This window comes from Tubulanus polymorphus, chromosome 4, assembly GCF_964204645.1.
Source record: "Tubulanus polymorphus chromosome 4, tnTubPoly1.2, whole genome shotgun sequence".
In the NCBI taxonomy this organism is placed as follows: domain Eukaryota; kingdom Metazoa; phylum Nemertea; class Palaeonemertea; order Tubulaniformes; family Tubulanidae; genus Tubulanus; species Tubulanus polymorphus.
The window spans coordinates 18,588,629-18,601,977 of record NC_134028.1 but is presented as its reverse complement, the minus strand read 5'-3'; the positions used below and the strand labels follow the sequence as shown (position 1 = coordinate 18,601,977).

General features: G+C 44.3%; 1 protein-coding gene across 1 annotated transcript; it reads right to left on the bottom strand.

The window, feature by feature from the left end:
- Positions 1-1,644: 1,644 nt before the first annotated feature.
- On the bottom strand, positions 1,645-2,703 carry LOC141904358 (uncharacterized). Its single transcript, XM_074792944.1, has one exon. It carries the CDS (start codon positions 2,701-2,703, stop codon positions 1,645-1,647), a length of 1,059 nt encoding a protein of 352 aa, XP_074649045.1.
- Between the last annotated feature and the right edge of the window lie 10,646 nt (positions 2,704-13,349).

The following is a 13,349-nucleotide window of genomic DNA, read 5'->3' as shown; positions in this document are numbered from 1 at the left end:
CCCTCAGGGTAGGTTGATATTCGAAGTCAAACTGCAGCAGTTCAACTGGCCTCTCAGGGCAGGTTGATATCGGAAGTCAAACTGCAGCAGTTCAACTGGCCTCTCAGGGCAGGTTGATTTCTGCAGAATTAAACTGGCCTCTCAGGGCAGGTGATATCTGCAGAATAAAACTGGCCTCGCAGGGCAGGTTGGACGACAGTAGACTAGGTATATAATTACACCCGCAGGGCTGATCAGATAAGATTCAATTGCATATGCCTTATTGCATGTGGCAACTATAATAATGCCATTGACACTAGATAAACATTAAAACTGATTTAAGTTGGGCAGCACTCAGGTAATTAGCCTAACGAAAAAATAATATGAAACCGATCAACCAACCTCTACCCCGGAGAAGAAAAATATAATATAAAGAATAATATAATAGCAGAATTACAACAGAGTTTCTGCGAAAGCAGTAGAAACCCCGGAAAAATTCACAGTTGAATTAGAATATACAGTGTATTTAAACGCACCGATATGATTTAAGCCGACGACACAAATTGTTTATCTGAATGATTAGATTATATGCTTTGAAATTAATATAATCACCATTTATACTTTCCGTCGTCGGTAAACAGACTACATGATTTTTTGAAAATACATTTCTTATCGTGAATGAATTTTAATCAAAATATTACTTTCGTTCTATTTGTTAAGTGTCGATGTATTAATCCATTTAATTTCATGATATTCGACAAGGTGCACCTCAAACATCGGCGAGATAGTTCGCCGTTTCATCAGAATCATAGCCGAGTTTTCCATTTATACTGCTTAATCACGCCACTGGGCCTCTCAGGGCAGGTTCCATGATTTTTCAGTCTTAACTGGGGTGTTATCTATGTTTGGTGTGTTAGGTACACTCTCGATCTGACCGTTTGAGTTTTGATCCCCTTTCTCATTCTGTATGGGTATATCTTCTATAAAATCGGTTGGCATAATATCTACTCTATCGTCAAACTTTACACGCCTTACCTTTTTGACATTTCCGTCAAAATAAACTAAATACGCCGGACTCGATCGGTCATACCCAATAAATATAGCCTGATCACATCTTGCATCAAGTTTGCTTTTATCCTGCAGGTACGCATAGCATGTACAACCAAAAATGTGCATACCGGTATGGCTAAGGTTAGGTTTTCGACCTGTAAGCACCTCGTAGGGTGTTTTATTCAATCGTTTATTCAAACAACGATTTAGGATATAACACGATGCCAGGACTGCGTAAGACCACAATTGCTTGGGTAAACGAGATTCCAACAATAAGCAGCGTGCCATCTTAAATAACGACCGCCACGCCCTTTCTGTTGTTCCATTCTGGTGAGGCGAATGTGGCGAGGATTTTTCATGCCTGATTTTGTTTTCAATAAGGAACGATTCAAAATCTTTTGAAATAAATTCACCACCATTGTCTGAACGAACACTTTTCACCACGCCAAGCTTACCATATGGTGATATATCAGCCAGAAAGGTCTTAAAGGCCTGTAACGCGTCACACTCTTTTGTTTAATGCAGTATACTGGCAATATGTTTGAGTAATCGTCAACACAGACAAGTGCATATCTATACCCGTCTATAGCTGGAGGGTGAATGGGACCCGCTAAGTCACAATGGACCAATCTGAAATGGGGCTTTAGCTCGTTCGTCTGGTTCCCTACTTCTATTTTGGGTCATTTTACCTAGAATACAATCTTTACACGTTACATCTTTCCCAGAACCTGAGATTTTCATACCCGTTACAGCTGTTTGCAATTTGAGTATATCCTGAACATTGCAGTGACCCAAAATTCTATGCCACACAAGTAAACTGTGTTCATTCTGATCAGAGGAAATAGTATTACAAGCATACATATAGTACAATCGACCACGTCTCGTAAAATTAAATACAGTACCATTAGAAGCTGAAAGGCTACCAGAATTAGATTTAAACTGTAAATGTGCACCATTCTCAATGGCCGCCTGAACTGAGAAGATGTTTTGCTTAAATGTAGGAATATATAAAACATTTCTTAACACAACATTACATATTCTACCCATTGAGTCGGTAAGCTGCACCCTTGGGTCTCCTCTTTTAAGCGCCACATTTTTCATTCGCGATCCATCTGCAAGCTCAATGAAATGATCATCAGCGTTGAAACTTTTATCAAACGACACAAATTTTGATTCGTCATTTATTATGTGGCTCGTTGCCCCACAATCCACCAACAAACTATTAACGTTGTGTACGGAGCTGGCAGAATCAACGGTTATTCTGAAGTAGAAGTTGTCTCCGTCATTAACGGTGTCGGAGTCGGCAAGTTTCACTTTATCGCGAGTTTTACGGCAGTATTTAGTGTCATGCGTTCTACATTTACAATTTACACACCAACGCGAATTTTCCCTACGCGAATTTTCTTTACAGTTCGCCGCGATGTGTCCTGGTTTATTGCATCGGAAACACACCAACGATTGGCTATTCCCAGGTCTTACGCGATCGCGGGATGAACGATGCGCTGAGTTAACTCTCAAAACACGATCTTCTTCAAAATTGTCCGATTGGGACTTATTGGTCTCTTCGTAATTACGCAATGCGACATTGAAGTCGGTAAAAGACACGGTCTTTTCTCTTTGATTGATGGCGGTACAGAACGGTTTGAATTCTACGGGCAAGCCTTTAATTATCATCGCCACCAGCAAGCTATCGCTGATATTCTCTTCGGCCGATTTAAGAGATGCCGCAGCAGTTTCTGTCCGTAAAACGTAATCGGTTAAATTTTCATCGATACTTTTCTTCAGCGAGGTTAGCTCGTGATACAAACTAATTATCTTCGACTTACCTTTGGACAGATAGTGATCTCTCAGGGTTTCATATAGCGTTACAAGGTGTTACAGCCTGTTACACCCTTGTTACAGGGTGTTACAAAGCGTTACAAATATTTCACTTTTAGTTTCTAGGGTTTCATATAGCGTTACAGGGTGTTACAGCCGGTTACACCCTTGTTACAGGGTGTTACAAAGCGTTGCACATATTTCACTTTTAGTTTCTAGGGTTTCATATAGCGTTACAGGGTGTTACATCCTGGTTCCTTGTTATAGGGTGTTACAAAGCGTTACACATATTTCACCCTTAGTTTCTAGGGTTTCATATAGCGTTACAGGGCGTTACAGCCTGTTACACCCTTGTTATAGGGTGTTACATAGCGTTACACATATTTCACTTTTAGTTACTAGGGTTTCACATAGCATTACAGGGCGTTATAGCTACTGCATTACAATATTTGTCTTCTTTGAGAGTTTCGTAAAGTTGATTATATTAAATAACAACGCGGAAATATCCTTTTGGCTGTCCCATTTAAGCCTTATATAAGTATAGCAGCAAAATCTTATTCCTGAGAATAATTGTGATTTTTCTTTTTCAGATAGGCCTATTAGTTATAGATGAAATTTTTGATGAAAATGTTCCCACAGAGAAAAATATTTGTATTTCTTAATTTGTTTCTGAAAAAATATCAATTTTAATTCTATTTTCTTATATATTTCAGCAAAAATACATATATTATTGATTTTACTTGTATACGGGCATTCCGCATGAAACCCGTTTCCCTATCATCTTGACTTTTTAACTGTTTTAGCTTAATATGATTTAAAGCATTTGTAATTCTTAATTCATTTCTATAGAATACAGCGTAGTCTTCAATTTTATGATCGAAAACTTGTATTTAGTTTGAATACGAACTATCCCGATCACCTTGACTTGCCACCGTTTCAGCTCAATCTGTTGAATGGGTTTTCATTTTCTATTGATTCAAACGCTTGGCCTCTCAGGGCAGGTTCCTGTCCTGAGAAGCTAGGTGGTCTCTCAGGGCAGGTTCTGGAAAATCCGCAGAATAACCACACTACTGGACTGGGTGAAGCCGTCATGTGCTGCCACCGCAACCAGTCTTGCTCTTCGCACCATTTAGGTCTGTCTGCAGAGTTTCCAGAACCTGTCATGTCAGGGCCCAAGACCTGACATGACAGGTGGGACCTCAGGTGACAGGTCGATTCGCTAAAATGAAAATCGTTATGACTGAACCGATGATAGGCGATTAGAAGATATGATAGGCGCGGATTTAGAACAAATGATAGCCGATAAGAAACAAAAAGAACATATCTTAGTGCTTTCTGAATATATTATTCAAAAACAAAAAACAAACTATTATGTGTTATGAATTTATTTAAGAATTTATGTTTGTCCGTTTATAAAAAGTTGTTGAACTATATCGCCTTGTATATAATAAAGATGCAATGATGGTGAATGATTTGAGAACATTGAAAGAATTGTTTACAATTTATTTATTTTTTTGTAACATGAAACATGAAAATATCAAGATCAGGCAATGATACCAGTAGTGCCTTATGTACTCATAATCAGTATTAATAACAATGATTATACTCATTATGATTAGGCCCTATATATTTACATATTATTATTAATTACTCGCAATATAATTAATTCACCAGGTGCACATGCAATTTAAAAACATTTCAGTCCAAGCTTATAAGTTGACATAGGATAAATTAGACATAACACTGATTAATTAGTGAGACCTCACACGGCAGCTCGCGCCATTTTGCAGAGCTTCGGGACCTGTGGTGACAGGTCTGCTTGAAAACTGATGAAATAGAAAAACCTGAACTTTTTATGATCTCTTTCTAATGGTGAATGTAAAATTGTATGCTTACCATAGATAGATTAAATCTTGAAATACTATAAAACAATAATTTTGAAGCGAGACCTCACACTGCAACGCGCGTCATTTTGCAGAGCTTCTGATCGGGACCTGTGGTGACAGGTCTGCATTAAAACTAATGAAATGAAGGAAAACTTTAATTTTTATGGTCTCTTTATAGTAATGAATATAATATAGATTGCTAACCAATGAATATAATATAGATTGCTAACCATGGATATAGTTAATCTTAAGTAATTATAAAACAATAATTTTGAAGCGAGACCTCACACGGCAACGCGCGCCATTTTGTAGAGAGCTTCTCGAGACCTGTGGTGACAGGTCTGCATTAAAACTGATGAAATGAAGGAAAACAACTTTTTATGGTCTCTTTATAGTAAAGAGTATAATATAAATTGCTAACCATGGATAGAATTAATCTTAAGTTACTATAAAACAATAATTATGAAGCGGACCTCACACAACAGCTCGCGCCATTTTGCAGAGCTTCTGGGGACCTGTGGTGACAGGTCTGCACTAAAACTGATGAAATGGAAAAAACTTTACTTTTTATAACCTCTATATAGTAATGAGTATAATATAAATTGCTAACCATAGATAGAGTTAATCTTCAGTTACCATAAAACCATAATTTTGAAGCGAGACCTCACACGGCAGCTCGCGCCATTTTGCAGAGCTCCTCGGGACCTGTGGTGACAGGTCTGCATTAAAACTGATGAAATGAAGGAAAACTTTATTTTTTATGGTCTCTTTATAGTAATGAATATAATAAAGATTGCTAACCATGGATATAGTTAATCTTAAGTTACTATAAAACAATAATTTTGAAGCGAGATCTCACACGGCAGCTCGCGCCATTTTGCAGAGCTTCTCGAGACCCGTGGTGACAGGTCTGCATTAAAACTGATGAAATGAAGGAAAACATTAACTTTTATGGTATCTTTATAGTAATGAATATAATATAGATTGCTAACCATGGATATAGTTAATCTTAAGTTACTATAAAACAATAATTATGAAGCGAGACCTCACACGGCAGCTCGCGCCATTTTGCAGAGCTTCTCGGGACCTGAGGTGACAGGTCTGCATCAAAACTGGTGAAATGGAAAAAACTTCCTTTTTTATGGTATCTTTATAGTAATGAGTATAATATAGATTGCTAACCACGAATATAGTTAATATATAGTTAATGTAACGAGGTCCTATTCTGCCTGTTCCACAGTAGAAGTTTCCTCCAAATATCGACTCTGAGAGCCCAAAAACCAGTAAAAAGGCGGACAAAAGATATTAACACAATCACCTATTGTTCTGTATTTTCGAGAGAGAGGGCAGCACCCTCCAGTTACAACATAGAAAACGACTGATGGACATATTCCATCACACCACCCCCCTTCAACTTGTTCAAACTCCTATTTGAACAGGAATATATAGTCAAAATATCTACACAAATTAAATTATAGTCCTTATTATAGTATATTAAGCTCCAAACTTCTCGGCTCTGGATACAGTAGACATCTAACATGGCGTAGTCGTTGTTTCGCATTAGGGTTGCATCTCAGTGATGATAATACATGCAGCTTTCGATCTCCACTAATGGTTTGTGGTTTGTTTTCGGGGCGCACCTAAGCGTAGTGTCTAACCAAAAATATCTATACCATCAAAAGGTAGATACGGCCAATGGACACTGCACTTGGCTTGCCCCTCTGCCACTGTTCCTCGTCCTGGGAAGCTGAAAAATACAATCAAAAGAAAACGGAAAGAAACTGTACGCAATGGGGTGTGCTACATCTGGGGGGTCACGTGTGGTAGTATTTGGACTGAATGGCTTTTTGTCACTAACATTACAAAGAATAAGCGACTCCAGGTGAACCATCGTTAGGTACCGAAGGAAACACATTCAGGCGCGATCTACCACACGGATTATTTCCCGACAGACATAGTGCATGGCCGACTTTTTGTAGTGGATCCCCACAAAATCAGAATCCGGGATATCTGGATGGTCGGCCTGTTGGAACCCGGCACGGAGGGCGAAGACGTTAACCCGGTTGATGTTGTTTACCCGATTGTGGTCACCACGCCAGCAAGGAGGGACAGGGGTCTGTAGGTGGAAAAGGGGAACAGAAGGGTGCTTGCCCTTGAGTAGCGCCAAAACTTCCGCCAACTCCTCTGTCGTCCTGCCATAATCGCCGGCATGGTTCATACCATGCGTGACCACAATCGCTCTTGCCCTAAAGGATACATGTGGGAGGTACTCCAACAAATCACCGAGTCGTTCACCAGGGTGGCAAATTGGAATCAAACCGCCGCTGGCCTTTAGCCCCGTAAACATCGAGTCTCCCAGCAACACGATTGGTAAGTCCTCAACTGCCCTCTGTTTCAAGTCTCCAAGTTTCGACCAGATGTACGAGGAGTCACCACCACATTCGGCCAGGGCGTTCACTAGTTCCTGGCTGATGTACTCAAATGCAGCTGTGCTCATCTTCGGCCGAAAACGTCGGGTCTTTGTCGTCTTGAGACCGGTTACTACCGCACCGGTTACTATGCGACCAGGATCCTCCACAAACGACTGTTCTACGGCAGAGTTATAAAGTCTGCCCATCTTGGCTCTCAATTCGCTGAGGGTCTTGTCCTGTCTGTGAAGGGTGGAACAGACTTCTTTCGAGACCTGCCGTTTAAGGGTCTGTGTCGCCTCGTGGAGGCTAGATAACTGGTCTAACTCGATACAGTCCATGCTAGAAACGATAAATAGTTCAAAACATGAGTTGGCTGCAACGACAAGACTAAATGGCGGAGATTCCGTTCATTCAGATACCACCCGAATCATGCAAGGTGGGTGGTCCCAAGCATACCATCAGGAGGTGCAAGGGGTCTGAAATCCTAGTCACCACCAGTTACAAATGATAATAAACTGTCTACTAAAACTAAGTAAATATATATACAGGGTTATATACAAGGGTACTAAATATATATATAGGATTTAACCCTTTGATTTAAGGTACCGGCCCATTTCTAACCAGTAGCCTTTCCTCATGTTAATCCGGGACCGAACTTCGCGACATTTCTGGCAATTTTGGATCAGTTCTATATCAAAAATGTTGTTCTGCTCAATCTTGTCCGAGGCGACTGGAGGTCCTATAAGTGTGTTTGGATCCACCAAAGGGTCTGAGGCCCTATTTTGGTTGGCTAGCGAATCATCGTTCTTGACTGTACATGAGTTTACGAACCGACTAGGGCGCCTGATCCCTACTCTGGGCCTGAGTCTTCTGTGCCCCTCAGTGTTTGTAATGTTCAAAGGCCCAGGCTTGGAGCGGTTTTGAGTAGGAGGCTCGCGATGGTTTTGGGTAGGGTTTGTTACAAGAGGTTCTTGAATAACTGCCGTTGTCTCGGGGTGTGACCGTGTCCAGACACAGTCTTCATCTTCCTCCCCCTCGTCGTCATTGAGGGTTGGTTGCTCCTCGGGATCGGTCGTTTTAACCGGTTCCTGTCTAGGTTTTTTATGACCTATGGTCACGGCCTCACTAGACAGGAAGCACGGTTTCATATCATTGAAGTGCACAACCCGCTTTCTCTTCACCGCCCTCGGATCGGCGCCTGGTTCCAGGACAACCCTGTAATTCACCTCCGATAGTCTCTCGGTCACGACGTAAGGCCCTTTCCATTTCCGGTGGAACTTAGATGCCTCGTCCTTCTTCAAGAAATGGCTCATCAGCCACACGCGATCCCCGACCTTGTAACCCCCGCGTTTTGCGAAACGGTCATAGTCCATTTTCTGACGCCTTTGTGCCATCACTAGTCGATCACGAACAATGTTGTGTGACTTGACGTGAGGCGGTCAGAGAGGTCCATGCCATACTTAGTCCTTGGTTGGTGGTCCTCGGGCAAGCCTACGCTGATGTCGATTGGTAGTGACATTTCCTCGGCGTACATCAAGTAGAACGGCGTTTCAAGAGTGGAGTGCTGGACGCTTGAACGAAATGCCATCAAACACGCTGGTAGTTCCTCGTCCCAGTTTGTTCCACACTCATTGACGGCTGTAGTCAGCATGGCCTTCAGGGACTTATTGAAATTTTCCACCTGCCCATTGCCCATAGGATGGTAGGCAGTGGTTCTGGTCTTTTCAATAGCCAAGATCCTACACATCTCCATGAAAACTTTCGACTCGAAGTTCGTGCCTTTGTCCGAGTGGATGGATTCAGGGCAGCCGTAACGGGTGACCCACTCGTTCACAAGGGCACGTGCCACCACGGAGGCCTTTTCCGTGCGAATTGGCCATGCTTCGGGCCACTTAGTGAATGCATCTTGAGCCACTAGAATGTAGACATTGCCGCGGCGGGTTCTCGGTAATGGGCCCACGATGTCTATATGTACACGCTGGAAGCGTCGCCGTACCGGTGTAGACATCATTGGGGCTTTTGGTAGTTTGGACGGGGACTTGCACTCTTGGCAAGTTTTGCAGCCCCGAACAAAATCCCTGACCCTAGCTGAGAGGCCTAATACCCAGAATCTTTCCCTAATTTTGCACTCTGTCTTTTTGGTACCGAGATGTTTCCCGGCAAATCCCTGATGTATGACTCCTATGGTTCCATCAGTCAGTGAAATGGGTAGTACCACTCGGTGTCTCGTTGAGGTAGCCCCCGGAAGTGGTTTAAGCGCAAGAATGCCATCTAAAAGCTCTAGACGCTCAACCAGACTATAGAGGCTCCTCGCTGTTCTACCACACCGTTGTAGCCGTTTCTTGTCCTTGACCCCATCTCCGGCCAAGAACTCCCTAATTTCTGATATTTCTGGGTCATTTACTTGCGCCTCGATTATTTTGTTCCTGGACAAGCCAGTGGAGTGCGCTGTCAAATCGCCCTGATGTTTTGCAGTCACCTGGTATATAGATGGACCAGTGTCACCACAAGTTGGGCAGTCCCCATGTTTCCTCTGTCTCTTAGGGATGCGAGACAGGGCGTCTGCGTTCAAATGTTTGCTTCCAGCTCGATGTTCGATCACGAAATCATATTCCGACAGGCGTTCAAGCCACCGAGCCACTTGGCCCTCAGGGTTTTTGAAGGTTTGTAGCCACTTGAGTGCTGCGTGGTCTGTGCGAACTTTGAATTTCCTGCCTAGTAAATGGTGGCGGAAGTGATCAATCATGTCAACCAAGGCCAACATTCCGCGCCTGGTGGCACAATAGTTCTCCTCTCCACCTTTCAGCGTGCGGCTACTGTACTCGATCACTCTCTCAGAACCATCGTGTTGTAGTTGTGACAGCACCCCTCCGATAGCCCAGTTAGAGGCGTCACAGTCCAAAATGAACTCTCCAGCACCCTCCGAGAAATCTGGGAATGCCAGGATAGGGGAGCTGGTCAGCTTTTCTTTCAGTCCGTCAAACGCTAGTTGTTGCTTGAATGTCCAGACGAATGGTTTATTTTTCCTCGTAAGGCGGTGTAGCGAGGCTGTCAAGTCGGCGAAATCCTTGATGAATTGCGAGTAATATGTCACAAGACCAAGGAAACTACGCAGTTCGGTAACTGACGTTGGGGTCGGCCAATCCCTGACTCTATCGCATTTGGCACCGTCGGTTTCGACACCGGCCTCGCTTACTACATGCCCCAAAAACTTGAGGCGCCGCTGGAAAAGCGAGCACTTCCTCGGTTTTAGCTTGAGACCGGCTTTCTGAAAGCAACGAAATACCTCTTGTAATCGCGTCAGATGGGTTGGTAGATCATGACTAAACACCACTACATCATCCAGGTAGATAAGGCATGTTTTCCATGCAACATCATCCAGTACCATTGCCATCAGTCTGCTGAATGACGCCGGGGCATTACAGACTCCAAACGGCATGACATTCCACTCAAATAGATGGTTTTCAGTCGTGAATGCGGTCTTATGTTTGTCTGATTCCTTTATTGGGACCTGCCAGTATTCGCTAGTTAAATCGAGGGACGAGAACCAGGTTGCGCCCGATAAAGCCTCTAGGGTACTGTCTATTCGACCTAATGGGTGAGCGTCTTTGACTGTTGCGTCATTGAGTCGGCGGTAATCGCAGCATAGACGCAGGGAACCATCGGCCTTTTTCGCTAGAACTATTGGGCTTGACCACGGGCTGGTGGATGGCCGGATCAAGTCGTGTTCTAAAAGCTCCTTGGTCGTCCCCTCAACAAAAGCTCTCCTACCGGGGGGTAGCCGACGGGGATGTTGTTTTATCGGTGGGTGGTCACCGGTGTCAATCTCGAATTCAAGCGAATCTGTTCGACCAATGTCAAAGTCTCCCATCGAGAATACTGACTTTAGCTCCCGTATGATGTCAACAAGCTGTGTTTTCATGTCAGTGGGGATTTCAAGCTGGTCGATTTTCAATTCTCTCAAGAGGTCCTTGAATTCAGTATTGTCACCACCCTGCAGCTGGATTTTTGGAGTTGACGGGTTTTGAGCATGGTCGTCGACAGTCATGATGTCAACTGACTGTAGGGGGCAGAATAGACCAATAGTCTGGCCCCTGTCGACTCTACAAGCCTCATCCGAGAAGTTAGCCAGCCGAACCGGTATCTGGTTTGCCTCCGGTACCACCAGTGTTTTCCCAGTGCAAAAATTATTCCGTCCACAGCTGCTGATCATCCCTGAGGTCGAATTATTATGAGCATAACTCCGTTTCATGTATCCATTTACCACCACCTCGGATCCAGCTGGAATGATTTGGCTCTTACTGATGAACACCCTGCAAGCGCTCGCGCGTTTGGGGCTCTGGCGGACAGGCACCTCGCTGAGGCTTCCGAAGCGGAGCACTTTGTTACGGTAATCTATGTTGCAGCCATATTTCTCGAAGAAATCACTTCCAAGCAAGCAGTCTTGTGCCAAATCCTCACTGACGATCATGGGGACATGAAATTCTTCAGTTCCAACTCTCAGACATACATCAGCTAATCCACGTAACTCCATTGGCTGACCGGTAGCCGTTGTCACGATTCCTTCGATTGGCCTCAGTGCAGCGGCTTCACCAGTCGGGCTGCTAGAGTCCCATACCGAACCTCTAATGATTGTGCAGGAGGCACCAGTGTCCAGGAGTACCACCGCTTTCAAATGGTCATTTACTACGGCATCACAGAAAAGGCCCGAGGCGTGGAGCCTCACTGTTCCGATGTTTGTAACTAAGCTCGTCTGGGCTGGTTCTGTCCCTGTTGTTTGAACCTTGGTGTCGCGCAACTTGTGACAAGTGTTTTCCGTAGCCGGACTGGGAGCCTCACTGTTCTCCGAAGGGTCACGTCGATTTTCTTCTATACTTTGGGTATGTTGTGGTGGTCTAACAGTGATGGTTCTAGTAGGATGCAGACCATCAGTAGGTGTATCTCCACTAGAATCACATGCCGGGCCAGCAACCACATATCCATCTTGAGGTGTCGTTTGAATATGGTTTGATGGTCTCGATATCATTTGAATATGGTTTGATGGTCTCACGGTGGTGGGGCTAGTATGATGGTAACCATCAATAGGTGCATCTCTACTTGCATCGCACGTTAGACCATTTGCCGTATTCATCCGATTTTTCCTACGTCTTGCCGGGGGTATATACAGCGGTACAGGGGGGACTATTTCCTGATGGGGTTTCCACTGCCCCCCTGAAAACCCTGCTTCTCGTTTCCCTGGTTTCCCTTAGGTAGGTGGCAGTTACTTGAATAGTGACCACTCCCCCCGCAATTATAGCATTTAACTTGTGGGCACAAGTTTTTGGGGTGGTCTGCATCCCTGCAACGCCAACATTTGTCATCGGCGGGTGGTCGACGATTGCCATTACCAGAGACAACTGCTTCCAAATGGCCTACTCGAGTCATCAGCGTTCCCATCATCGACTTCAATTCGTCGAGTTGTTTGGTTATGGCTGAGCTAGTCGAGTCGAGCTGGGTCTGGTTAACGGATACTTTTTGTTTATGAGTCGTGCCCTCAGTCAACCGTCTCGCTGTTTCCAGAGTCCGTGCTTGAGCGACTGCTGCAGCCAACGAACTTGGCTGGGCCGCATACATTGACTGCTTCGCTGAGACGGGTAGGCTATTACCTTTAAGGAATTGGTCTTTGGCCAATTCATCCTGCAGCTCGAAGGCAATGCCAGGGTATGCGTTCCTTGCCAGCTCTGCTACCTCGTCGGCATAGCGTTCCACAGATTCAGTTGTCTTTTGGTCCCTCCCTTTCAACAACATCTTAAAGTCATCCACAGTCTTTGTTTGTTGGAAACGGGATGATAGCCGCCGACAGAAATCATTATACGACAGGCTCGAGTCGAGACGTAGGTTCGAGACAGCCTGGTATGCCTCATGGTCAAGTCGCATCATCAGGTGTGATTTACGCTGTTCGCCCCCGTTGATGCGAGAACTAATCTGGGCCAGGTCAGCGAACGCGTCAAACCTTTCGAGCCAAACGCGGAAATTGTGTCCCATGGTATAGGGCTTGGGTGCCAGAATATTGTGCATTTTCGGGGTGGGTGCATCTCTCGTCACGACCCTCTCCATCACTTCAGTCAGTCGCTGGAGGATGGAATCCTCAGATGTTTTCAAATTTTCGGCTTTTGTCTTCGTTGGACGGCCACGTTTTGGTTTTAACGAGAGGTTACCCTCCCCA